The 27,689-nt window shown below is 40.7% G+C and overlaps 1 protein-coding gene and 1 pseudogene across 1 annotated transcript in view; one reads left to right on the forward strand and one right to left on the reverse strand.

Annotated features, from left to right (window-relative positions):
- The window catches only part of PLS1 (plastin 1), a 110,885-nt gene that overhangs the window by 38,121 nt on the left and 45,075 nt on the right, over positions 1-27,689 (reverse strand). Inside the window, exons 2-3 of the mRNA XM_034661814.1 lie at positions 5,614-5,717; positions 981-1,148 (exon numbers count right to left, since the gene is read on the reverse strand). Coding sequence (XP_034517705.1) covers positions 981-1,148; positions 5,614-5,683 — 238 coding nt within the window. The 5' untranslated portion in view covers positions 5,684-5,717. The remainder of the gene's footprint in view (positions 1-980; positions 1,149-5,613; positions 5,718-27,689) is intronic.
- Positions 7,224-7,320, forward strand: LOC117802836 (annotated as a pseudogene).

The following is a 27,689-nucleotide window of genomic DNA, read 5'->3' on the forward strand; positions in this document are numbered from 1 at the left end:
AATTCTGCAAGACCCTGCATAACCTGACCCCAACTTACTTCCCTAGCTGCATTCCCTACCCTTACCACGTCACCCTATCCACACTCAGCTTTTTTCCAAGTGCTTGACAGTACCTACCATCCCTAAAGCCACACAGAGGCTCCACATCGGCCGTCACTTCTGCCTGCCTGGCACCTTACTCATTTCCCCCACTCAACCCCTTTTATCTGTTTAACAACTGTCTTCAGATCTCAGCTCAGTCTTCGTAGCTCCCAGGACACGTTCCCTGAGTCCCTTGGTTCTCCAGCCTCACCACCAAGTTCTATTTGCATATGAAACATACAGTTATGGTGGCAGTGCGGGAAGAAGTGACAGCCCTTGCTCAACTGGCAACGGCAACGTGGCCAGGTCACCTCTCTTGGCCCGAGAGTTTGAAATACATGATATTCAATATTCAGTTCAACAACCCATTTTTCTCTTGTCAGTTGAGTCATGTATTATTTTTCATCTTGTTCAGTTCTCTGAGCCTTGAGGTGCTTTAATAACGAAACAATGCTATCAGACCTAGCGCCAAAATTTACCTGGTGGCATTCGCTGAAACTGAAGGTATAACTTACTACAAGGAAATAACCAGCGTGTAGGAAGTATAGCTTCCGTACCTTAGCTATTTCAGTCCCCAAAGATATTCCATTTCTCAAGACCAAGTACTGAGACATTAAAACATTCTGTACACAAATAGTCAATAAGCTCCAAACTCAACCATAGTTTTACTAGCACATGAGATATTACTGTCAAAACCTGACTCCCAACAATTTGAGAATGACTTTTTCCTTTCTGTTACAAATTATTTGTGGACACTGTTGTTGTTACCATCATCATCACCATTATAAAGCAGTGCTTTTTTCTGGTCTCTGCAGCCATATTTAACCAAAGAGAGCAATGACATTACTAAAATTCTGCTCAAAGCAAAAAGGTTAGTAATCAGGAGAAGCTGGGATTACTTACAGACACAAACTCTTCAAAACTGATTTTGCCATCTTTGTTGCTATCAGCAACTGCTAGAATTTTCTCCACTATCTCGCGCACCTTGTAGCCAGGCAGAGGAAGGCTTGCTTCCTTAAACAGGTCCTGAAGTTCATAGTCACTAACATACCCACTGTTGTCAGTATCTGTAAAGATAAATCATTAGCTGTCAAATACCATTTGTGCTCTTCATTAGAGGTATGCACCCAGAAGGCCTCATGGGAGATTCACAGGCAGGTAGAACCCTTCCGGTTTGTTCCACAACTTGCAGTCACCTTTCTCCTATACCTGAACTGTACAAGGTAGTCTATACACTTGATCAAAAAACTCATATTTAAATGGACTTCATCCACATAGATTTAGGACTCCATGCGTATTTTAAGTACATAGCATGAACACTGTTCCAACAGATGAAAAACTCAGGCTTAGCACATGACTAAATTTCAAAGAACTAAGCACGGACAAGTCTCAGATATCGAGAAAAAACAGCAGCGATTGTCATGAAGGAATGCCCACCCAGATTTTCACTTCTTCACAGAACTGACAAAATGGATCTGCAGGTTCCACATTCTGTATAAATTATCTGCATATTTGTATATTAAATACAATAAGGTCTTTCTGTTATACATTCACTTGGTGGCAGCTTTGTTTCATTTGTCAATAATTCATTGCTTCTTCATTATGTATTTATGATACCATTATGTAGGCTGAATCATGTCTGATGTCATTTTGACACTAAGTGTTCAAGAAATAATTTCACACCTGTATTTGGACTTTTGAAAATAGGTTTCCAGGCATTTTCATGCTATCACTGAGGTGCCCTTCCCTAGGTTTTCCCTAGAGATTAGATACCACTTCTTGACACAGAACAAAGGCAACACAAAACGCTCCTGCCCAGAGCTGGCAACAGAGCTTTGGATTGTCTGGTTAGTTGCCAGGATCCACCTTGTTATGTAGGTTTTCTTGGCTCATCTGCTAATAGTCTCTTTGTTTCCTCTATTTCACTTTTTCCTCTCAGTAAAAGAGCCATCCTCACTATAACTCAATTAATGATAAAGACAAACTTTGAAAGTCTAGTACACAAGTTTTAGAATTAACACTGTTTAGAACAAATGGAAAGTTTCTCAACTAGAATCTACCAATAACGAAAATATTGCTACAATCTCAAAAGTCAGCTAGGAACCTTGATATTGCAATAATAATATTACTTCCTTTGAACTTAGAGCAAAATATCATTATTTAATACATCACAAGTTCAGAATTGTGTCCTATAATTCTGAAATAGGCAAATAAACTAGCTGGCTTATTTCTTTACCAACACTGTGGCAGAGAGTATTTAAAAATAAACAAGATCGAGGGACACCTGGGTGGCTCAGTTGGTTAAGTGTCCCACTCTTGATTTCGGCTCAGCTCATGATCTCTGGGTCATGAGACTGAGCCCCGCATCTGTTCCCTCGTTGGGTGTGGAGCTTGCTTAAGATTTTCTCTCTTCCTCTCCCTCTGCCCATCTCCCCTACCCTCACACACAAGATGGAGGAAAAGTTGTTTACCTGTTAACCATCATGCTATACTAATAAGAATACTTAGGAGCTGGGGCTCTGAAGATGAATAGGTCTTTGTGCTTAAATTCCGCTCCATCCCTATGGCCTCTGTGGCTTGGGTATGATGTGACAAGAAATACTAGATACCATTTAATAAACACATATTCTGTGCCGCATGACCTGTTAAGAACTTATTTCATGAAATCCTGTAACAACCTTGAGGTAGCAAATAATATTATTCTAATTTTAAAGATGAGGAAATCAAGGCTTAGGTTAAATTATCATAAAGAATATAGTTTAAAAAGAAATAAGACTTTCCTATAATTCAACAACAAAAATAAACAACTTGATTAAAAAGTGGGCAGAAGAAATAGACACTGACTAGAAATGAAGAGACATTTTTCCAAAGAAGTTATACAAATGTCCAATACATATATGAAAAGATCCTCAACATCACAAAACATTAGGGAAATGCAAATCAAAACCACAATGAGATACCACTTCATACTCATGATGGCTATTACGAAAAAAATTTTTAACAGAAAATAGTAAGTGTTGACAAGGATTTGAAGAAATTGAAACCCTTATGCACTGCTGATGGGACTGTAAAATGTGCAGCTACCACAGAAAACAGCATGATGGTCCTTGAAAGATCAAACACAGAATTACCATATTATCCAGCAATACCACTTTGGAATATATACACAAAATAACTGAAAGCAGAAATGTGAACAGATATTTGTATACTCATGCTCATAGCAACATTATTCACAATAGCAAAAAGGTAGAAACAACTCAGGTGTCCTCTGACAGATGAATGGATAAACAAAATGTGATGCAGACATAAAACAGAATGTTAAACAAGATGAGAAGTTGGTGTTTAGTGGGCTTGGGAAGATGAGAAAGTTCTAGAGATCGTGGTATGGCTGCATAACAATCTGTACGTAATGCCACTGAGCTGTATACTTAAAAGTTATTAAAATGGTAAGTTTTGTTATGCCTATTTTACCAAAATTTATGAAGAAAAAAAAGAAAGAAGACAAATATTTTAACCTGCCACTTCTCCCTTGAGACCCCAAAAATATCTCATGTAGTTAGTTTAGGTGGGCATGTCCCTTTGCCCCCATGAAAAGTTGTTTGGTAGAAATTATCAGAGAGAATACCGAGTTCTTGGGGCGCCTGGGTGGCTCAGTTGTTAAGCATCTGCCTTCGGCTTGGGGCGTGATCCCGGGGTCCTGGGATCCAGCCCCGCATCGGGCTCCCTGCTCTGCTGGGAGCCTGCTTCTTCCTCTCCCACCCCCCGTTTGTGTTCCCTCTCTCGCTGGCTGTCTCTCTCTCTGTCAAATAAATTAAATTAAATTAAATAAAGTAAACAGAGAATACTGAGTTCATAAGAGGCAAGTTATCTTGTCAATAAAGCTAGTACATATTGCGCTAGCGTTAGCACTGCCCTCACAAAGAGCAAATTATCTAGCTGTCAGATTTGTTCCATCAATGAATTATTTATTCAAAATATCATTAAATAAATACTGCAGGATTATATGTCCATGAGTCATAAAGAGTAAAGCTATACAAAGAAAAGGGATTACTAATTCATTCATATTTCACTAAGACTTAGGTAGCACTTTTGTTCAAGCTACCAAACTGCACTATAAAATAACAGCAATAGCAAGCTGAGAGATACATTTTTATTACTTGCTTTGTTTCAATGCTCAAAATGAGCAGAACGTTCCAGTAATTGCCCAATTTTTGTCTTGAAAAGACTCTGGGCACCACTTACAATACTCTATAAAATTTATTATTAATAATAATCTTCTAGAAATCGTATCATATTCATGCAATGCTCTACTGACAAATATACTGTCCTCAAACTAATGAAAAGATGAGAGTTAAGGCATTTACTATGAGCCTAATTCAGCCACCATGTAGACAGTATTTGGAAGGTTTGAGTTGCTCTGGAGATGGCTGTGCAGGGAGAAGTGCAAGGGCCCAGGGATTTGTACAACTCACTTTACTTCATAGCAATGATTTGTAAGTTATGAGCTTCCTGACAGCTTTACTTTTTTTTTTTTTTTTTTTTTTTTTTTGGAAAGCTTTCTTTTTTAAACTGAAATCTTCCTTTTTTTTTTTATTGGTCTCTAAAATTCATTCTGCACTGTATTTCATCTACGCAAATTTTAGTAATTATTCACCAGGTTTGTGAGAAATCTAGGCGTGAGGCCAACTGTGATCATTATATATCCTCCCCAGTCTACCATCTGACTGTTACTCATGGACTGTTCTTCTGTACCCTAGAAGGGGTTTACTGTGGGAAGGGCAGGGGGGCTGGTGTCACAGTCCCAATGTCCTTTCACTGTGCTCACCTTTCACTTGCATGCTTTTGCCGACTAGAGCAAAAGACGGAAGTTAAATCCCTGTTTGCCACAGATTTCCTAGGAACAAAGTGCGGAAGAATTGCAATTCAACAGCGTATGAGGGGACGTTTTGGGAAGAAAAATACAAAGCTGTCAAATGATAATGTCCTGAAGACAAAACATTGAATGGCTTTAAAAAGTGAAAGAAAACAGGATATGCAGCCTTTAAAAACAACCCCAAGATTTTTTAAAAATTATGCATGAGGGAGAAGGAAATTAAGACATATGGCCTCTAAAAACAATATTCAGATTTTAAAATATTCTGCTTGAAGTAAGAAAGTGTTATTGTTAGTGACAAACACACAAAGGCCAGAGTTCAGTTTATAAACAAGGAAGTGTTTCTATATTTTCTCTCTGTAATGAGGGTATCATGTTAAGCATATTGAGTTACACTGTCATTCATTAACCCGGATTACTCTCGCAAAGAAATTATCAAAGAATTCAAAGTCCAATTCTCATAGAAATTTAAGCCAGTCTTAGTTTATCTTTCAGAAAGAAAGAAAGAATTCAGTGAAACCTAGATAGGGGGGGAAAAAAGGGGAATAAAGCTGGGGTAAATGGGTGGTAATAAAACCAATAAAAGGTATGGTCCCATTCCTGGAAGTCTGATATCAAGCAGAACAGCAATGCCATATTTGGTTTTTTCTCAAGCATACCTATTTTATTAAATGCTTCTTGTAGCTCTTCCAGTTCCTCCCGTGAAATGACAGTGGTACTGTTTTCCATCTTTGGAGAAAAGACTACCTTCAGGTCTTTATATCTAGAAAAAGTAATGTTATAAAGAGAACATTAGCCCTGTGGAAACATTTACCTAAGCAATCTAAAGTACAAAGGCAGTACACTATCCAGAAGAAAACACCTGAGAGGTCTGGCTGAAAGGGAACAAAAAGGAACAGACCCCCGGGAACACCACTTCCCAACATAGGTGGGCCAGACAATAAGTGAGTCAGTACAGGGAAGAAACACCTGTCTTTTACACCTTGTGCTTATATAGGGCATAGACGTTTCTCAATAGCCTGTACAATTTTCATTTACATTTTACCCTACTATTTCAGTAAAATAAACACTTCAAGTTTGAGAGAATTGTAGCATTTATAAATGTACAGGAAGTGGTCAGAAAGTAAAATTTTAAGACAGGACTAATGTCCACAAAAAGAAGAAAGTAAGCACATAGTTTTTGAAATACAATTTATTCGTTAAAATTTTTCATTGATCAAAGATCATATTAAGTTGTGTGAAGCCCCCCGAAGAGTATTATGGCTCATGTGTCATTTGTGATCTGTATATCAACCTGCTTAGGAATTTTTGCTGTTCTTTCAAAAGGACAGATTTCTGAATCTTACAGTTATTCTGGGGCCTGGTTCTAATCAAAGTATAACTAAATCTTTGGATTTTAAAAAATATACCACTGCCCACTATTTAATTCTACTGTTTTAAAAAAAAAAAAATCTTAAGAGCGCAAGTAATAGAGCTGATAAAGGGGTAAATGGAATTCATCCTACTCCCCAGATACAGTTTCTTACATCTTAGCATTAAATAATAAAATTTTATTGAATTCTTACTTTTACAATGTTTCACTATAGTTAAAACTATTTATAGGCATTCTTATTTTGTGTTGGAAGAGATTAAACAGATCTTTTAGAATTTTTAAGCATAATCCCCTAGTTCTGCAAAATGCTAATTCTGTCACTGCCGGCTGGCTTTGAATGTCTGTGGTTTTGGTCATCCTGCATATCCTTCCCCATATTCAAAATGGCTTCTACCCCTTGCCTCAAGTTTTAAAAATAGTGATCCAAGGAGCATCTGGGTGGAGGCTCAGACAGTTAAGTAATTGCCTTAGGTTCAGATCATGATCCCGGGACCTCACTCTCACTTTCTCTCTCAAAGGAATAAATAAAATCCTTTAAAAAACAAAAATAAAAACCACAGTGATCCAACTTTCCCAACTGCACTCCACAGAAAGGCTGCAAATTAATAGACCTTGTGTTGACCTCACATTTGAAAGGATAAATACACCTGGGGTTCTATTCTTTTTGCTCATGCCTATTTGAATTTATGTGATTTGTTAATTACATAAACTATTGTTATTTTCCCACAATCAGACAAAACCAGCACTTAAACTTATTGACAAACCAATTACCCATACAATATGTTTCTTATTTTTAAGGCTTTATTTTTATAAGTAATAAAGTTGCTTCAAGTCCTTTGGTATTTAAATGAAAGAAACAGAAAAATATGGGGCTATCTTCAAGATACACTCTTAAGTGCTTGTTTCATCAGCACTCAAATTGGAATAACACAGAGAAAATTACTATGGCCACTGTGCAAGCAACACACAAATTCATGAAGCGTTCCATATTTTTTTTAAAAAAAGATATACCTTTTTCAAAAAAAGATTTTATTTATTTACTTGACACAGAGAGAGCACAAACAGAAGGAGCAGCAGAGGGAGAAGGAGACTCCCCCTGAGTGAGGAGTCCAATGTGGGACTGGATCCCAGGACCTTGAGACCACGACCTGAGCAGAAGGCAGACACCCAACCAACCAAGCCACCCAGGCGTCCCGAAAGATATACTCTTAGAAGAACAAAGCAAGGTGCAGAAGAGTAAATATAGTGGGGGGCGGACAGGAAGCTATGTCAGTTGTATGGTTAGAAAACATTTCCAGAAGGATACCAAAAAAATGTAACAGTGATTGACACTCTGGGGGAAACAGGAGATTGGTTGCAGTGTGGGAAAGGGGTTTACTTTTCCTTATACACATTTCCATTCATTTGTGTAGACTATAAGACTACCAAAACCAAAATAACTGAAAATAAGACAGGCAATTGTGGTAAAACACTGGAAAAAAATAAAATAAATACTAGTAGTCTGAAGGCACACATTATTTAATACTGATAATGCTAAGATTGACATGCACGGTATCTATGTTACAATTTCAAATAAGAGCACCTATTTTCCTTACAAAGCAAAATACTATGATTAAAATAGTAAAATGGGGCACCTGGGTGTGGCTCAGTTCACAGAGCATGTAGCCCTTTATTTCAGAATTGGGGATTCAAGCCCCATGTCGGGTGTGGAGATTACTTAAAAAATATATTTTTTAAAGATTTTATTTATTTATTTGAGACAGAGAAAGAGAGTGAGAGCATGAGCAGGGCAGAGGGAAAGGGAGAAGCTGACTCCCCACTGAGCAGGGAGCCCGACACAGGGCACTATCCCAGGACCGTGGGATCATGACTTAAGCTGAAGGCAGACACTTAATGGACTGGGCCACCCAGGTGTCCCAATATATGCATTTTAAAAGAAATCTACCTCTGTAAAATTCTTTGTAAAGTTTTTTGGGGAAAATTCTAGCTATATCAACTCATATTTATCAAGCACATAACTTGGCAGTCCTCAAACACTGTAGAATGCAGTTATTAGAATTCGCTTTGCAATTTTAGAAATGAGGAACCCATCACTTAACCAGTACCCAAACACCTGACATTGAAGCATTCCTACCTGGATGCCTGAGATGGCTCAGAAGAGCATAGTTTTTCAAAGTCAGTCCTGAAAAATGCAGTCCAGAGGGCAGCCAGATCACTGACCAGAGACCCACCAACAGGGCAGGTTATGTTGAATTCTGTAGATATATATATACCTTCCCATAGATTTTGACGTGTACCATGTATTTCTTCAGTAATTCCAACACTACTTTCCCCCTCTGCTTTTTTTCTTAGCCCATATAATTTTAAAAACTTTCTTTCACCAATTAAAGCCTTTGTTATCCCCTCTCCTAATTCTCAAGCATATCCTGACACAACCAAATATATATTTAGAAACTTAAGGAAGTATATTCTAAGGAGGAACTCAATTTGGATGAAATGTGATCCAATTTTTATCCTCCCTCAAATTTCTAACCTCCCTGATCATTAAAAGCTTTACCAGAATTAGTCTAAGCAGCCATTTACAATTTACAGGATCTAAAACTCCAGGATCTAGACCATTTCAGAGAAAGGCATTAGGAACAACCCTGAGACCAATAAGATTCTGATGTCTTTCAATCAACTGAGTTTTTGAGGTAGCTACTGACCCAGCTGAGGCAGCTGGCCCCCTAGTCTACCCTCCAAAATTCCTTTCTTCCCTTACTTTCCCCTTCTTTAGTAATATAAAAAATAATGACAAATATTTACTGAGGCTTTCAATGGGCCCGGGACTATGTTAACCTCCTCACACACAGCTTACTAACTATCTGTTCTACTGATGGAACAGGCATCCTCTCTTAAATGTAAATTAGAAGGCTGCAGAGATTACCTGCCTAAGGAAGGCAGACAAAATGAGAGATTCAAGGGGCACCTGGGTGGCTCAGTCGTTAAGCGTCTGCCTTTGGCTCAGGGCGTGATCCTAGGGTTCTGGGATTGAGCCCCACGTTGGGCTCTTCCGCTGGGAGCCTGCTTCTTCCTCTCCCACTCCCCCTGCTTGTGTTCCCTCTCTCACTGGCTGTCTCTCTCTCTCTGTCAAATCAATAAATAAAATCGTTAAAAAAAATGAGAGATTCAAAATCAAATCTGTTTCTAGTGCTTCCAAGCTCTTAAATTTAATGTGTAGTTAATTAACATCCCTATTCTCTCACTGCAAGCATCACAGGTAGTTTTAAAGAAAAGATTGATGACCACTTCACCCTTGAGTGATTGATAAATCCTTACAGTGCTCAACAAATTTATATTTTAAGGGCATATTTATATTGTTTAAAGATTTATTTATTTATTTGAGTGAGAGAGACTGTGCATGTGCGTGCAGAGGGGGAGAGGGAGAACAGNAGAGTCTTAAACAGATTCCACACTGAGCACAGAGCCTGACAGGGGCCTCCATCTCATGACCCTAAGATCACAACTTGAGCCAAAACAAAGAGTCCCGTGCTTAACCGAATGTGCCACCCAGGTATCCTAGGGTAAATTTATATTTTAAAGCAAATGCCTGTTTTCTTTAGAATAACGGATGAATACGTTATTATTTAATCAATAGAATATACATCATTAAATCAATGAACCACATCTGTTTCTTAAAAACACAGTAACTGGAAAAAGCAAAGTACTAGAGGATACAGATTATATGTACCAATTATTGTAAATTATAAAAACACAAAATACTGTATATGTTGTATTTGTTGTGTATGTTGCCAAATACAGGTGGTAAAATTTTAAAACATATGGGAATGACACACAAATTCAGAATATTTGTTGTCCTACGGAGAGGGAGGCAAGAGGCACAGCTGGGGGCTGAAGCTCAATCTATTAATTTTTTAAGAAAAGCTTAAAGCAACTATGGCAAAATTTTTAACATCTGTTCAATCTGAGCATTAAGTATATGGACATTGGTTAAATTGTTCCTGTACTTTTCAGTATTTTTTGTTTTAAATATTTCATAATTGTTTAACTTTTAAACTCAGACAGTAAAAAATAATAAGTAAATAAAATAATAAAGATAACACAAGAACATGCTTTGAACAGGAGAAAATTTCCCAAAGCCCCTCAAGGACACGGAGAAAAATTTTTTTAAGTACTTCACTATTGAACAATCAAATAGTTAATATTACTGTGGCAGAATAATTTACTGAAATATCAAATTGGGTTTATCTTCCACCTCCTTCCCTTCCCAGTCCCACTCCTCAACTAAAGTAATAACTACCTCTTGTCTTAGGAATGCTGGCAGCACAGAAAGCAAAACCAGTCTGGAATCTGTGGTTCCTGGAGTCCCCAGGTAGAAGTACAAACTTCCTTAGGGTTTACGTAGGCTGGGTGTGCTGTGAATGGGGCAGCAGGAGGAGGACATCTCTGAGAAGCCACTAGATGAGGAAGACAGAGAGAGAAAGAAATTACCCTGGTGGGGAAGGAGGAAAATCTGCGGAGGCCAGCAAGAAAGACTGCGGCCACAGGGGTGGCGAAGAGAGGGACAGACAAGGTGCAGCAGGATCTCTGCCGAAGGGATGCACAGAGTAAGCAATGGGCATTTCCCAGGCCGACGCTGAGGACTAAGGACCAAGGACAGAAGAGCTTCCTCCAAGCCTTTGCTCTGTTTAAGAATCCAGACAACAGAGCCTGAGGGGCAGATTCCAGGTACCTGAGAAAGACCTGACTGCTCAGGCAGGATGAGGCAACACAGTAAAAATAAATTTGCCTAAAAGAACATAAATATATATGGTATTTCTTTCATACCTGACTTTTATGGAAAAAGCCTTGATAGTGTTTCCCTGGAGAACTGCCTAGGATCAGAGGTTCCAGAGCCCTGCAGTATACTATGGTATCCTATATCCTCTTCCCCTTCTTCATAAACTACTCTCTTATCTTCCACCACAACCCTCCTCTTTTCCTGTTATGTCCTATTTTCAGCTCCCCATTACAAGTTTAAAGATCACAAGGTCACTGGAATAAATCACTATGTGAAAAAATAAACAGCTAAGAAATATGAATTGATTAAAGGGTTTTCTTTTTAGTTTAAAGGAAACCTGGAGGGGTGCCTGGGTGGCACAGTGGTTAAGGGTCTGCCTTCGGCTTAGGGCGTGATCCCGGTGTTATGGGATCGAGCCCCACATCAGGCTCCTCTGCTATGAGCCTGCTTCTTCCTCTCCCACTCCCCCTGCTTGTGTTCCCTCTCTCACTGGCTGTCTCTATCTCTGTCAAATAAATAAATAAAATCTTTAAAAAAAATAAATAAAGGAAACCTGGAGAATACCTTCATTTTTCTGTATTTTCAGCAATCCCTTTTTTCAACCACACTTCACAACTGGGAGTGGCATCATTTGTTTTCCAAAAGGCAAACACTCATATTCCATATCAGCCTGTTACTTTATCAGGTTTTCTCTAGTTAATTGGAATGTCTATGGACCCTCTAATATAAACATGAATTAGAAGACCACTGACCTTGTTAAATATTAGACTCCTACTCTACATACCAGACTGACCCCTCTTTGGACAAAGCAAGCTATTAAATGGGGACGATATAACTCTGATTTCTCCTGAGCATCCTTCTGCAAAGTGAAGCCAGAGGGAAGCATGACCCACACCAGAATACCCATGTAAGAGCATGTGGTGAGTCAACAAGTATTTTGAATTCAGAAATGGATTCAGACAAAAAAAAAAGATTATATATAAGGACTTAGAATAGCTTTCTCAAGGAAAGACACCCCATTGAAATGGAAGCTATGGCCACAACTGACCTTCACTACTCAGTGTATGGGATTTGGTCACCCAAGCACAGAGGTTCAAATGTTACTTGATTTGTGCAACTTAATGAATGGATGTGAAGAGTTAGAGCTGCTCACTGAATGGTTAATCAGCATGTAGGAAAAAACTGGTCTCTTCTCACAAGGCCTTACTCCAGACTTCTCTGCATTGATCCTGACTAACCCCAAACAGTGCCAACTCTGTTTGGAAACGCCAACATGTAAAGCTGGAGTAAGTGCAAAAGTGATGAGGGATGGCAGAGCAGGATGGTGTGTAAAGCTTGCCTCCCACTCTGTCCTCAGCTCCCCCCAGATGGGTGACTGGTGTATCCACTGTGCCTCCAACGGTACAACTGCAGGCTCCTCCACTGCAGTCTGCCCAAGAGGTAGGAAAATCCTCGCCCCTTTGTCAGCGTAGCCACACGTAGTAATTTTTTAGTTGAGAAATAGTACATTGCATTAACGTATGTATAAAAGATACAAAGTAGAGTTTATTGATCCAAGTTTAGGTCAAGAGTATCCATTGAAGACTGATTGAGACCATTTGGGATGTGAAAGAAAGGGGAAGGGGTGCCTGGGTGGCTCAGCCATTAAGCGTCTGCCTTCAGCTCAGGTAATGATCCCAGGGTCCTGGGATCGAGCCCCACATCAGGCTCCCTGCTCGGGGGGAAGCCTGCTTCTCCCTCTCCCACTCCCCTTGCTTGTGTTCCCTCTCTCGCTGTCTCCATCTGTTAAATAAATAAATAAAATGAAAGAAAGAAATAAAGAAAGAAAGAAAAAGAAAAGAAAGAAAAGAAAGAAAAAGAAAGAAAAGAAAGAAAGAAAGAAAGAAAGAAAGAAAGAAAGAAAGAAAGAAAGAGAAAGAAAAAGGAAGACTAAGTCNGAAAGAAAAAGAAAGAAAGGAAAAGAAAGAAAGAAAGAAAGAAAGAAAGAAAGAAAGAAAGAAAGAAAGAAAGAGAAAGAAAAAGGAAGACTAAGTCCCTAGTATTTTCCTGAAGCCTCAAGCTCTCTCCAAATTCAACATCAAGTGAGTATAGCTAATTTGTAAAGTGAAGGAAATTATAGCCTATCAGTGGGAATCAGTTCTTCTTGGGACCTGCTAACCAGTGATGCCCCATGGACCTGAGCTCGGTACCACTTCTACCCAGCAGCCCATGAAAATTCTTCCTAGTCCCCAAAGTCCTAGAGGAGGATGGAGGCTCTTATATTTGACTCCCCAGCCTTTAGCCTTTTCCTGATAATCCAGGATGCCAGCCAGGTTCTGAAGGGGAAGCCACTGCTGAGCTCCAGTGGACTGTTGCCCACAGGAATCAGGACCAAGGTTGCTAAATCTTCTGATTTTTAAAGAGAAACCAGAAATCCTTATTGTTTTTAAGATTTTATTTATTTATTTGAGAAAGAGAGAGTAAGCATGAGCAGGGGGAAAGGCAGATAGAGAGAGGAAGGAAGGAGCAGTCTCTCCACTGAGCAGGGAGACTGATGCGGGCTTGATCCCAGGACCCTGTGATCATGACCTGAGCTGAAGGCAGATGCTTAACCATCTGAGCCACGCACCCCAGATATCCTTATTTTCATGTGAAATTATATTTTCAAATTTTGCAAACAATTAGAATTCTTATAAAGCACGATGTGTGTCCGACTAGAACTCTGGTCTATTAACTTTGCTTCTCCACCTAATTCCATGTCACTTCACTTGGCCTTTCAAGGGAACTTGGAAACACTCTATGTTTCTCTAGAAACACTCCCATCAAATTAGCTCATTCTAAGAGCCAGAAGGCACTTTAGTCTCTTAACGTGTCAAAACCCAACCTCAGTTATGCACCACTCACCACATCCCTGATCCCAGTAAGGGATATTTCCAAGTGACAGCTCCTCTGAGAGAAGAGGAGCCAGCAGGTCAGGAGACCACTAATCACAGATTCCTAGCTCAGGTAACTGAATCTGGCCATTATCCCAGGATCTTTCCCTTCTCACTTATTATTTATATCCCATCTACTCTCCCCCACTCCCACCTCCCCCCCCCCACTTTATGACTTCTCTGGCTCTCTGAGAAAATTCAACACACCACTGTTAACAAAGTCGCTAATCTAAAATGTTATAATATCATCAATACTTCAAGTATCATTTTCTGAGCATGCTTTGTTTTCTTCTCCAGTAACTATTTCCCTTCTTCTAGTAACAGCACCAATTTTAGCTTGGGGGTTCCACTCATTCCATATAATCCATGCATATCATTTGAGTGAAGCTCTAGGTCCAAGCCAATCAGCACATCATATTCTCTGGCCAAAGGGATTTGGTTTAGGGACAGGAATGTAATTCAGTTGGAGCCAATGAGACATAAAAAAAGCTTTTGTGGAACTTTCTATAATAAAAGTCCCACAGACTCCACTGGATCAGTTTTTCATGAAGGTGTGGAGGCGGGAGCAGCTACATACATCTACATACATCTTGCCTCCAGGAGGGGATTTTGAATGCAAAATCTCACTGGGCTAAAACCTTGATACTTAAGTTACTTGAAACAATTTTTTAAAAACCCAATTAAACTGGGTTTCTGTTGCCTGCAACAAAGAGTTCAAACTGATATACAGACATAGTTTATAAAAGGAAAACAAAAGGGGGGTCAATTCCTCAAATGATAGAAAATACTTGAACGTTCTGAATTGGGAAAGAAAATTAATCATAATTATATTTTCTAAGTTTACATCTAAGAAGCATTATTTTTGTCATAATTTTTTGTAGTTTTTTTGGGGGGGGAGAGGGAGAGAGAGAATCTTAAGCAGGCTCCACACCCAGCACGGAGTCCAACATGGAGCTCAATCTCATGACCCTGAGATCATGACCCAAGCTGAAATCTAGAGCCAAATGCTTAACCGACTGAGCCACCCTGGCCCCCATTTTTAGTTTTTTTACTTCAGTATGGTTGACACACAATGTTACATTAGTTTCAGATGTACGACATCATGAGTCAACAACTCTATATGTTAATGCTGTGCTCACCACAAGTGTAGCTACCAACTGTCACCACACAACACTGTTACAATATCATTGATTTTTGTCATAATTTGTATTTTACCACCACCACCACACCTAACCCCAGAAATTCAGTGCATCAGTGAAGTATAGAAGTCAGTTTATGGTTGCTCCCACAGCACTGAAGACTATGTTCATAGCCTAAAGGCCTCTGGACTTACGGCTTCTTTGTACCTTTTCCCCCCTTCTCTATATCCAGAAAGACCCTTCCCATTTCTCCTAATTCATTTCTTATTAAAGATGACAAACTGAGTAGTAATATAGTATGAGGAATGGCAGGTCTTTCTGTTGTGAGGCAGGGCAGGCAATCTAGCTGCAATAATAAATAGAGTCAACAAATTGTTAAAAACAGGATACTACTAATGCATTGCAGGTAGAGGGGAAAAAAAGAAATTTACCTAACACCTGATGGTAAAAATAACGGACACCCAAGATGTTTGTAGCTCTATCCAACAGCTCACCAAAAGCAGGTCTCCCCAAGTATCAAAGTCCCTATAAGTTAGTTCAATTTTCAAAAAGGTCAATCAATTTTCAATTTTTTCTAGGTCTTGACCTAGACCTCCATGGGACCCTCAATAATTTGCTGTGTGGCACAATAATGTGCTTCCAAAGTACAAAGGGAATAAGAAAGATGTATGGCAGACAGGAATTCAGGAATAAATGAGGCTGAAAAAACAAAACTCACTATCCAGTTTTTTGGGTTTTTTTAGTTTATTTATTTAGTTATTTTTAAGTAATCTCTACATGCGGTATGGGGCTCAAACTCATGAGATCAAGAGTCTCATGCTCTTCTGCCAGGCACCCCTCCATCTAGTCTTTAATAGCATTTTTATACATGATTAGATATCTAATCTAGGTATGGCTTCTCAAAGAAATTGGCCTGAAATAAAATTTAAGTAGGAATATTAGAAACAACAGGTTTATTTAGCAAATTTATTTGCTGTTTTTATTATTGTTTTGGCTTTCCAGTTTACAGTAATTCCATGACATGTCACTATATTGCTATTCAAAATTATAAAACTACTTAATTATTCTCTATTTTTAAATTCTAGAGGAAGAAAACATTCCAAATCTGATGTACTCCATAACTAAATTTCCTCATTTTGTTTTTTGTTGTTGTTATTCCCTAAACTAGACTTCAATTGCCTTCATCAGATTATATCCTCAATAATTTTTAGCTATAAACCTATTCGCCTCGACTCTAATCCTTCCCTGTTAACAATTCTTTCTCACTCTACCAGTAGAAAGACCTTCTCTTTCTCCCAAGGCCTCTTCCTAATTGTCTCTTAAGTTTCCTTCATGTCATTTCCTGTCCTGAGAAACTCTATTCTCCCACATCCAATTCTTCACATGTCCTCCAAGCGGAGCTCAAATTCCACCATGAACTTCTTCATTGGCCTCATTTCATCTCAGCACATGTTTACTGAGAACATCTAGGGTGCTAGGTGTTGCTCCAAGTGTTGGAGGCAATCTAATGGTGACAAACACACAGAACCAGCTCTCAAAGAATTTACTAAGGGAGTCAATAAACCATAGATGACAGCAATGACAAACACATGAGACTCCCTCACCCATTGCAGATGTCACTCACTAATCCCAGCTCTTTCCCACAGGGCCCTGAGTTGCCTCTGGGTCCCCTTCCCAGCATGGCCCCTGACGTAGCCTCTACCAAAGAGTCAGCCCTCAAAAACTAGGATGCCACCTCCAGAACTATAATGCAAGCTAAAATGAAATCTGTAGGAAAGGAAGAATCTTCTGACTGCTTCCAGTCTTCCAAGAAGACTTTACAGTGGAGGTACTATTTGAACTGGACCTTGAAAAATGAATAGTCACAGAAAGATGCAAATTGCAGGTAAGGGAGAAAATTCTTAGTGGTCTCCCTAGACAACGCTCACTCTGACAAAACAGAGTTGTTTTCTAAGTATCTATGTTGAATAACAGCACCTTAGCTAATTTTTAAGTTTTTTGAGAACAATGGAATATCTTATATTTCTTCTATAATTAAAAATGTTACGATGGGGGGGAGGTTAAGATGGCGGAGGAGTAGGGGACCCCTTTTTCAGCTGGTGCCCTGAGTTGAGCTGGATAGGAACCAGACCAGCAGGAACATCCACGGAATCAGCCTGAGACGCAGGAAGATACATCTGGATCTCTACAAATGAACATCTCCAGCGCTGAGTATCGAGGTACGAAGCGGGGAGCCGTGAAACCGCGCACAGATATCGGAAGCTAAACAGAAGGGGGAGGGAGCCGCCGTGTCAGGGCGCCGGGAAGCGGTAGCCACCTGCAAGGGGGAGCGGACAGACCGCGGACCCGCACGCTTGAGACAGCAGGCTGAGAAGGGAGCTCCGGGAGCGCACGCGGGACGGCTGGCGGTTGGCGGGCCACCTGCACGGGGGAGCAGGCGGACTCGCGGACGGCACCCGCGAGACAACAGACTTAGAACGCGAGCTCCAGGAGCGCGCGCGCAGGGCGGCTGGCGGGCCACCTGCACCGGGGAGCGGGCGGACCGCGGACCCGCACTCTGGAAACGGCAGACTGAGTCCGTGAGCCGGGAGCGTGCACCACCAAGCATCTCACGGAGCTCCGGAGCTCCGGTGTGCTCACTGGATCGAGGCTGAGACCGGGAGCTCCGGGAGCGTCCGCGGGGCGGCTGGCGGCTGGAGGGCCACCTGCACGGGGGAGCAGGCGGACTCGCGGTCAGCACCCGTGAGACACCAGACTGAGACGGGGAGCTCCGGGAGCCCGCGCGGGGCGGCTGGCGGCTGGCGGCTGGCGGGGTTGGAAACACAAAGGACAGAGACGTGCCGGCCCTGGAAGTGAGGGCTGGGACGCCGGGTGTGGGGCGCACAGCCCGGGATGCTGCAGGGTTGAGCAGCACCAACAGAAACAGAGTTAAAGTGGCCAGAACATCAGTGGAGAACGATCCGCGATCCCTCTGTTCTGAGACAGAGGCTGAATTTCAGCCGCTGCTGCTCTCTCAGAAGAGGCATAGCAAACCGCCAGGGAAAGCCGCCAGAGAACAAAAGCCCGGAAATACCGGCTCACAGGGTGCCCATCCCCATCCCCCCTCGCAAGGGACACAGAGACTCTACCCAAACAGGGTTTTCTGAGTACCGGCAGGCAGGCCCCTCCCCCAGAAGGCAGGCTGAAAAATCAAGAAGCCCACAACCCGGAGCGCCTGAGTGGCGCAGTCACCAAGCACCTGTCTTCGGATTAGGGTGTGATCACAACGCTCCGTAAGGAGTCCTTCATCGGGCTTCTCCACCGGGAACCTGCTTCTTCCTCTCCCACTCCTCTGCTTGGGTTCCCTTTCTTGCTGACTGTCTCTCTCTCTCTCAAATAAATAAATAAACTCTTTAAGGAAGAAGCCCACATCCCTAAGATCTCTATAAAACAAGGGCGCACGGCCTGGGTCCCAGTCAACACTTGGGCTCTGGACAACCCTGCAATCTCTCTTCATCAGAATGACGAGAAGGAGAAGTCCCCCCCAGCAAAGAAAAGATAATGAGTCTGTGGCCTCTGCCACAGAATTGGCCTCGGCCACAGAATTAATACATATGGATGTATCCCAATTATCAGAAATGGAATTCAGAGCAACAATGGTCAAGATGATGAGTAAACTTGAAAAAAGCATCAGAGAAAGCGTTGCTGAGAATATAGAATCCCTAAGGGCAGAAATGAGAGCGAATCTGACAGAAATTAAAAACTCAGTGGGCCAAATACAGTCAAAACTAGAGGCTCTGACGGCCAGGGTCACCGAGGCAGAGGAACGCGTTAGCGAATTGGAGGATGGGTTAGTAGAAGAAAAAACGAAAATAGAAGCTGGTCTTAAAAAAATCCACGCCCACGAATGTAGATTACGGGAGATTACTGACTCTATGAAACGATCCAATGTCAGAATCATCGGCATCCCTGAAGGGGTGGAGAAAAACAGAGGTCTAGAAGAGATATTTGAACAAATTGTAGCTGAAAACTTCCCTAATCTAGCAAGGGAAACAAGCATTCGTGTCCAAGAGGCAGAGAGGACCCCATCCAAGCTCAACCAGGACAAACCTACGCCACGGCATGTCATAGTGCAATTCGCAAATATTAGATCCAAGGATACAGTATTGAAAGCGGCCAGGGCAAAGAAATTTCTCACGTACCAAGGCAAAGGTATCAGGATTACGTCAGACCTGTCTACAGAGACCTGGAATGAGAGAAAGGCTTGGGGGGGCATTTTTAAAGCTCTTTCAGAGAAAAACATGCAGCCAAGGATCCTTTATCCAGCAAAGCTGTCATTCAGAATTGATGGAGAAATAAAGACGTTCCAAAATCGCCAATCATTAACCAATTTCGTAACCACGAAACCAGCCCTACAGGAGATATTAAGGGGGGCTCTATAAAGGTAAAAAGGCCCCAAGAGTGATACAGAGCAGCAAGTCACAACCGATACAAAGACTTTAAAGAGAAATGGCATCATTAAAATCATATCTGTCAATAATCTCTATCAATCTAAATGGCTTAAACTCTCCCATAAAACGCCACAGGGTTGCAGATTGGATAAAAAGACATGACCCATCCATTTGCTGTCTACAAGAGACTCATTTTGAACCCAAAGATGCATTCAGACTTAGAGTAAGGGGATGGAGTACCATCTTCCACGCAAATGGACCTCAAAAGAAAGCTGGAGTAGCAATTCTCATATCAGATAGACTGGATTTTAAACTAGAGGCCATAGAGAGAGATACAGAAGGGCACTATATTATTCTTAAAGGAAGTATTCAACAAGTGGATATGACAATTATTAATATATATGCCCCCAACAGGGGAGCAGCAAGATACACAAGCCAACTCTTAACCAAAATAAAGAGACATATAGATAAGAACACAGTAATAGTAGGGGACCTCAACACCCCACTATCAGAAATAGACAGAACACCCTGGCAAAAACTAAGCAAAGAATCAAAGGCTTTGAATGCCATACTCGACGAGTTGGACCTCATAGATATATATAGAACACTACACCCCAGAACCAAAGAATACTCATTCTATTCAAATGCCCATGGAACATTCTCAAGAATAGATCATGCTCTGGGACACAAAACAGGTCTCAGCCAATACCAAAAGATTGAAATTATCCCCTGCATATTCTCAGACCACAACGCTCTGAAATTGGAACTCAACCACAAGGAAAAACCTGGAAGAAACTCAAACACTTGGAGGCTAAGAACCATCCTGCTCAAGAATGACTCGATAAACCAGGAAATCAAAAAACAAATTAAACAATTTATGGAGACCAACGAGAATGAATACACAACGGTCCAAAACCTATGGGATACTGCAAAGGCAGTCCTAAGGGGGAAATACATAGCCATCCAAGCCTCACTCAAAAGAATAGAAAAATCTAAAATGCAGTTTCTATATTCTCACCTCAAGAAACTGGAACAGCAACAGAGGGACAGGCCTAACCCACTGACAAGGAAGGAGTTGACCAAGATTAGAGCAGAAATCAATGAATTAGAGACCAGAACCACAGTAGAGCAGATCAACAGGACTAGAAGCTGGTTCTTTGAGAGAATCCATAAAATTGATAGACCACTGGCAAAACTTGTCCAAAAACAAAGAGAAAGGACTGAGATTATTAAAATTATGACTGAAAAGGGAGAGGTCACGACCAGCACCATTGAAATTGCAAGGATTATTAGAAACTTTTATCAACAGCTATATGCCAAAAAACTAAACAATCTGGAAGAGATGGAGGCCTTCCTGGAAACCTATAAACTACCAAGACTGAAACAGGAAGAAATAGATTTCTTAAATAGGCCAATTAACTATGAAGAAATTGAGTCAGTGATAAACAACCTTCCAAATAATAAAACTCCAGGCCCAGACGGTTTTCCTGGGGAATTCTACCAAACATTCAAAGAAGAAATAATACCTATTCTCCTAAAGCTATTTCAAAAAATAGAAACAGAAGGAAAGCTACCAAACTCATTCTATGAGGCTAATATTACCTTGATCCCCAAACCAGGCAAAGACCCCCTCAAAAAGGAGAATTACAGACCGATTTCTCTAATGAATATGGATGCCAAAATCCTCAACAAGATCCTTGCTAATAGAATCCAACAGTACATTAAAAGGATTATCCATCATGACCAAGTGGGATTCATACCTGGGATGCAAGCATGGTTCAACACTCGCAAATCAATCAATGTGATACATCATATCAACAAGAAAAGACTCAAGAACCATATGATCCTCTCAATTGATGCAGAAAAAGCATTTGACAAAATACAGCATCCTTTCCTGATTAAAACCCTTCAGAGTGTAGGAATAGAGGGTACATTTCTCAATCTCATAAAAGCCATCTATGAAAAGCCTACTGCAAGCATTATTCTCAATGGGGAAAAGCTGGAAGCCTTTCCCTTAAGATCAGGAACACGACAAGGATGCCCACTCTCGCCACTATTATTCAACATAGTACTAGAAGTCCTTGCAACAGCAATCAGAAGACAAAAAGGGATCAAAGGTATCCAAATCGGCAAAGAAGAAGTCAAACTGTCTCTCTTTGCAGATGACATGATACTCTATATGGAAAACCCAAAGGAATCCACTCCCAAACTATTAGAAGTTATAGAACAATTCAGTAAGGTGGCAGGATACAAAATCAATGCCCAGAAATCAGTTGCATTTCTATACACGAATAACGAGACTGAAGAAAGAGAAATTAGGGAATCCATCCCATTTACAATAACACCAAAAACCATGCGTTACCTTGGAATTAACTTAACCAGAGACGTAAAGGACCTATATGCTAGAAACTATAGATCACTTTTGAAAGATATTGAGGAAGACATAAAAAGATGGAAAAATATTCCATGCTCATGGATTGGAAGAATTAACATAGTTAAAATGTCCATACTACCCAGAGCAATCTACACTTTCAATGCTATCCCGATCAAAATACCGAGGACATTTTTCAAAGAACTGGAACAAATAGTCCTTAAATTTGTATGGAACCAGAAAAGGCCCCGAATCTCCAAGGAACTGTTGAAAAGGAAAAACAAAGCTGGGGGCATCACAATGCCGGATTTCGAGCTGTACTACAAAGCTGTGATCACAAAGACAGCATGGTACTGGCACAAAAACAGACACATCGACCAATGGAACAGAATAGAGAACCCAGAAATGGACCCTCGGCTCTTTGGGCAACTAATCTTTGATAAAGCAGGAAAAAACATCCGGTGGAAAAAAGACAGTCTCTTCAATAAATGGTGCTGGGAAAATTGGACAGCTACATGCAAAAGAATGAAACTTGACCACTCTCTCACACCATACACAAAAATAAACTCCAAATGGATGAAAGACCTCAATGTGAGACAGGAATCCATCAAAATTCTAGAGGAGAACATAGGCAACAACTTCTATGACATCGGCCAGAGCAACCTTTTTCACGACACATCTCCAAAGGCAAGAGAAATAAAAGATAAAATGAACTTATGGGACTTTATCAGGATAAAGAGCTTCTGCACAGCCAAGGAAACAGTCAAAAAAACTAAGAGACAGCCCACGGAATGGGAGAATATATTTGCAAAGGACACCACAGATAAAGGACTGGTATCCAAGATCTACAAAGAACTTCTCAAACTCAATACACGAGAAACAAATAAACAAATCATAAAATGGGCAGAAGATATGAACAGACACTTTTCCAATGAAGACATACAAATGGCTAACAGACACATGAAAAAATGTTCAAAATCATTAGCCATCAGGGAAATTCAAATCAAAACCACACTGAGATACCACCTTACGCCAGTTAGAATGGCAAAGATAGACAAGGCAAGAAACAACAATTGTTGGAGAGGATGTGGAGAAAGGGGATCCCTCCTACATTGTTGGTGGGAATGCAAGTTGGTACAGCCACTCTGGAAAACAGTGTGGAGGTCCCTTAAAAAGTTAAAAATTGAACTACCCTATGACCCAGCCATTGCACTACTGGGTGTTTACCCCAAAGATACAGACGTAGTAAAGAGAAGGGCCATATGCACCCCAATGTTCATAGCTGCATTGTCCACAATAGCCAAATCATGGAAGGAGCCGAGATGCCCTTCAACAGATGACTGGATTAAGAAGCTGTGGTCCATATATACAATGGAATATTACTCAGCTATCAGAAAGAACGAATTCTCAACATTTGCTGCAACATGGACGGCACTGGAGGAGATAATGCTAAGTGAAATAAGTCAAGCAGAGAAAGACAATTATCATATGATTTCTCTCATCTATGGAACATAAGAACTAGGATGATCGGTAGGGGAAGAAAGGGATAAAGAAAAGGGGGGTAATCAGAAGGGGGAATGAAACATGAGAGACTATGGACTATGAGAAACAAACTGAAGACTTCAGAGGGGAGGGGGTGGGGGAATGGGATAGACTGGTGATGGGTAGTAAGGAGGGCACGTATTGCATGGTGCACTGGGTGTTATACGCAACTAATGAAGCATCAAACTTTACATCGGAATCTGGGGATGTACTGTATGGTGATTAACATAATATAATAAAATAAAATAAAATAAATGTTACGATGATAAGATGATACAATACAACATAAATACACCACTTTTAACCTCTTGGTGACAATACTGATGAGTGATCTTATTTAAAAGATGTCACTCCTCTGAAACCCTTTTAAAAAAATAGCTGTTTAATATATTTAGTAATTGTTTCTAAATCCTTCTGCAAAAGAGCATCATAGTTCTTCAGTTTATTGCAAATACGTCTTTCTTTTTTTTTTAAGTCAGCCCTAATGTTGAAGCTATTTATAATACAAATTTTTAGTTATGGGCACTACACCATAAAGCACAATGAAGAATATCTTCTTTAAATAAAATGAGTTTGTCTTTTTGCCTACTGGTAATTTCAACTTCTGACATGAAAAATAACCCCCGCCATCTGCAAAGATGCCTGCATGCTACACCTTCTTTTTGGAGCAGGCCAGTGCTGGCCAGCCTAAAGGACTCTTCCTTTTTCCATTCAAATAGGTCAATAATTCACTCCTTACGCACCTCAGAAAACCAGTGATCTTCTCACTGTAAGCCATACTCTCCAAAAAGGAATTTTCTATGATTTCCAAGACTCTTAGCTTCATCTGTATCCCCTCATTTACTGACAATGAACATATTTAATCTGCCTACTTGGTATTTGTGCCAGTTAAGATATTTTCATTGTAAGCAACAAAAACTGATTCTGGCAAAATTTGCCAAAAAAGGAACACACTGGAACATGCTGGCTCAAAGAGTCAGGGAAGGCTGAACAAGCAGGCTGTGGAAGGACAGGTGCCAGGCAGTTCTAAGGAGCTCCACAGTGGAAACTTTTAGAGCTTTTAGAGCTCTGTCTCCAGATGCCTCAACCATTACTAGCCATAGATGACAGTCTAATCCCCAGGATGTCAGTCTGATTGGCAGAGCTCAGGCCACACGCCCAACCCTGTGGTCAGGGGATACCAAGAAGACCCACAGCTGTAGAGAATCTCTTTGTCCTAGGTTCATTTGCCTTCTGCACAATCTCTATGTTTGCATGAAGCAAAAACCAAGGTTGAAATCTGACTCCCAAGCAAATGCAAGCATGCTATTCTAATAGTTTTCTCCTGAACTGAACTCATCCCACCCAATTAAGAACACCTGAAGGTCATATAAACAGGACTCATAAAATCTCCCCCAAACTCTCCAGCCAAAGAAATCATAAAACGCAGCACTCATACACAACAGCAGTCAAAAAGGCAAGGGAGACTTCCCTTACCCCTCTGACAGTAATAAACATTCATGAGTGCTCACCATAGGCCAAGCACTGTTCTAAGTAGTACATATATTGTCTCAATCTACACAGAAACTCCGAGGTTGGTACTACTACAACTCCCATTTTACAGTAAAGAAATTGAGGCCCCATGCTTCACAATAAGTGGCAGAGTGGGATCCATGCCCAGGGAGTTTTCCAAGTCCAGACCTTTAGTTATACTTCATGGTGGTGGTCTCCATACATCCCCTTCCACCCTATATCTCAAGTTATACACCCTGTGACGATTTCCTATTAGAAGCTGCCCTAGAACCTGGCTTTCCAGCACAGAATTAGGGTGAAGTGTGGACAGTTAATAAAGAGGATCAGGGACAGATCAGTTAATAAAGAGGGCCAGAGTTGGTTTTTGCAGGTTGTAAAATAAAGTGCCTCAGAGTTTCAACTCCCGAAAACACTGTTTTAATTTATCTATGTGTGACGTGTCTTACTAGAAACTCAGGGAATGAATAAAAGGATTTAAATGAGCTTTGTGAGAATTATATGAATTACTTTACATTACATTTTTTTCTGTCTCTACAAAAGTACCTTGCTCCTATTTTCTATGTATTATTTAGTCATTGGAAATTATACATTAGGGAGGTAATTTCCCAGACTGTAACTGCCTATATTGCCAAATATTTCATTCAGAACAAATGCCTCAACACAAACACCAAAAAGCTGTCAGAGAACAGGAAGCTGTGAGTCACTTCCAAGGGCTCTGAAATAATCTGAGCATCATTTCCTAGTTTATAAGTCTTTCCCCCCATTTCCACCCAAGAATTTCCATGTAAATGATTCACAGCAATACAGACATTCTTGTCCAACTTGTGTTCAAGTGAGCAGGGTGTTTCCAGGTCAGGGTTTGAACTTTAACCTCCAAAGCGCACACTGATTAAAATTTGAAGTGTTTCACTTTGTACATAATTTAAAATGGTGTTTCAGTGTTTTATTTACAACCTGCAGAAATCAACCCTGACCCTCTTTATTAACTGACAAAGGAAGGAATTATCATATGTATGTGTGTGTGTATTTCTAATGACCCATAAAATCCTAAATTTCTATCAATTATGGGTAAAAATCATTAGCACCAAAAAATGGTATTTTCCAACAAATGCAAAGGATGCCATATTACAAAGAATCAACACTATCACCACAGTTTCCTTAAAGAGTACAACAGTTAACGAGTCTATGGTTTTATCATTCTTTTAACAGTCTGCATGCTACCACAGAAGGATTCTACTAGCCGAACGTAACAGGTCAGAGCGGGTCCTACTCACAGGAGATGGACAACTCCAGAATGCAACTAGGTATCTGCCCAGGCGCTAGGAAGTATCTGCACCTTTAGCTGTGGAGAATGGAAGGAGGCAGTGCCCACTACCAGCTCTGGAAATTTTCTCACACCAGAATCTTGACGTTAGAAAAATTAAACAGCACTTTATATTTATCGAGTATTTTACACTTTCCAAGCATCCATTTTACCTCTTTAACCCCTTATTAGGTATTGGTCTCCCAACAAAGAAACTGAGACACAGCGAAGTTAATGATTTATCACATTTATAAAATCCAGTCCACACTTCTCCGCAGATGACAGAACAGGCCTCTAGACAGGAGTAAAATTCTGTGCTCAGAGTTCTAGGACAAATCTTTGCCAATGCTGGGTAAGAGTATTTACATCAAAAAAGGACTTACAGTAAACACCACTGAAGACAAATACAGTCAAAATTAAGACACATTGGCCTTAATGTTTATATGCCACAGGTTGTATAGCTTTAGACATAAAGGAAGAAATTAACAAGAGCACAACTACTGTAGGAGATGTTTGCTGATAGTTTAATGAGTCAGAAGCAAATAAGGATACAGAAAGTCTGAATAATAAATTGTAAAGCTATAAAATTTCCTCAACTCTCAAATTATACTTATATTCCTGCATTAAAGTTAGCTCAAAGGCCTACTCAACATGATCACTTGAGAAGACCAACGCTAGTTAACATAGATCCCTCTCCATTCTCTGAGCTATACCAGGACTCCAGAACTTATAGGAGAACAGGAAAAATGGGGAAGACACTTTCTGACAGCACCACCTTCGGGGCCCATGTCATCCATTCAAAAGCACAAGCATCCACACCCCCATTTATAAGCCTGGAAACAGTGACCTTTCTTCCCAAGGTTGGTCCCAGTCATCTGAGACATCTCCTATGTATGCAGTTTCCCAAACTGCAAGGGAGACTCCATTACCCTCTCCCTTTTTTTTTTTTTTAAGATTTTATTTATTTATTCGACAGAGATAGAGACAGCCAGCGAGAGAGGGAACACAAGCAGGAGGAGTGGGAAAGGAAGAAGCAGGCTCATAGTGGAAGAGCCTGACGTGGGGCTCGATCCCATAACACTGGGCTCACGCCCTGAGCCGNGGAGTGGGAAAGGAAGAAGCAGGCTCATAGTGGAAGAGCCTGACGTGGGGCTCGATCCCATAACACTGGGCTCACGCCCTGAGCCGAAGGCAGACGCTTAACCGCTGTGCCACCCAGGCGCCCCCATTACCCTCTCCCTTTAAAAAAACCATAACTCACCACCAAATCCTATCTCCAAATTCTGGAATAGCCCCTCCTCTCCATCTTCACTTGTCACTACCTTAGTCCAGTACTCTGGTGTTTTGTGAGGGCTACTTCAGGGGGTTCTGCCC

The sequence above is a fragment of the Ailuropoda melanoleuca genome, chromosome 6 (genome assembly GCF_002007445.2).
Source record: "Ailuropoda melanoleuca isolate Jingjing chromosome 6, ASM200744v2, whole genome shotgun sequence".
Taxonomy (NCBI): Eukaryota; Metazoa; Chordata; class Mammalia; order Carnivora; family Ursidae; genus Ailuropoda; species Ailuropoda melanoleuca.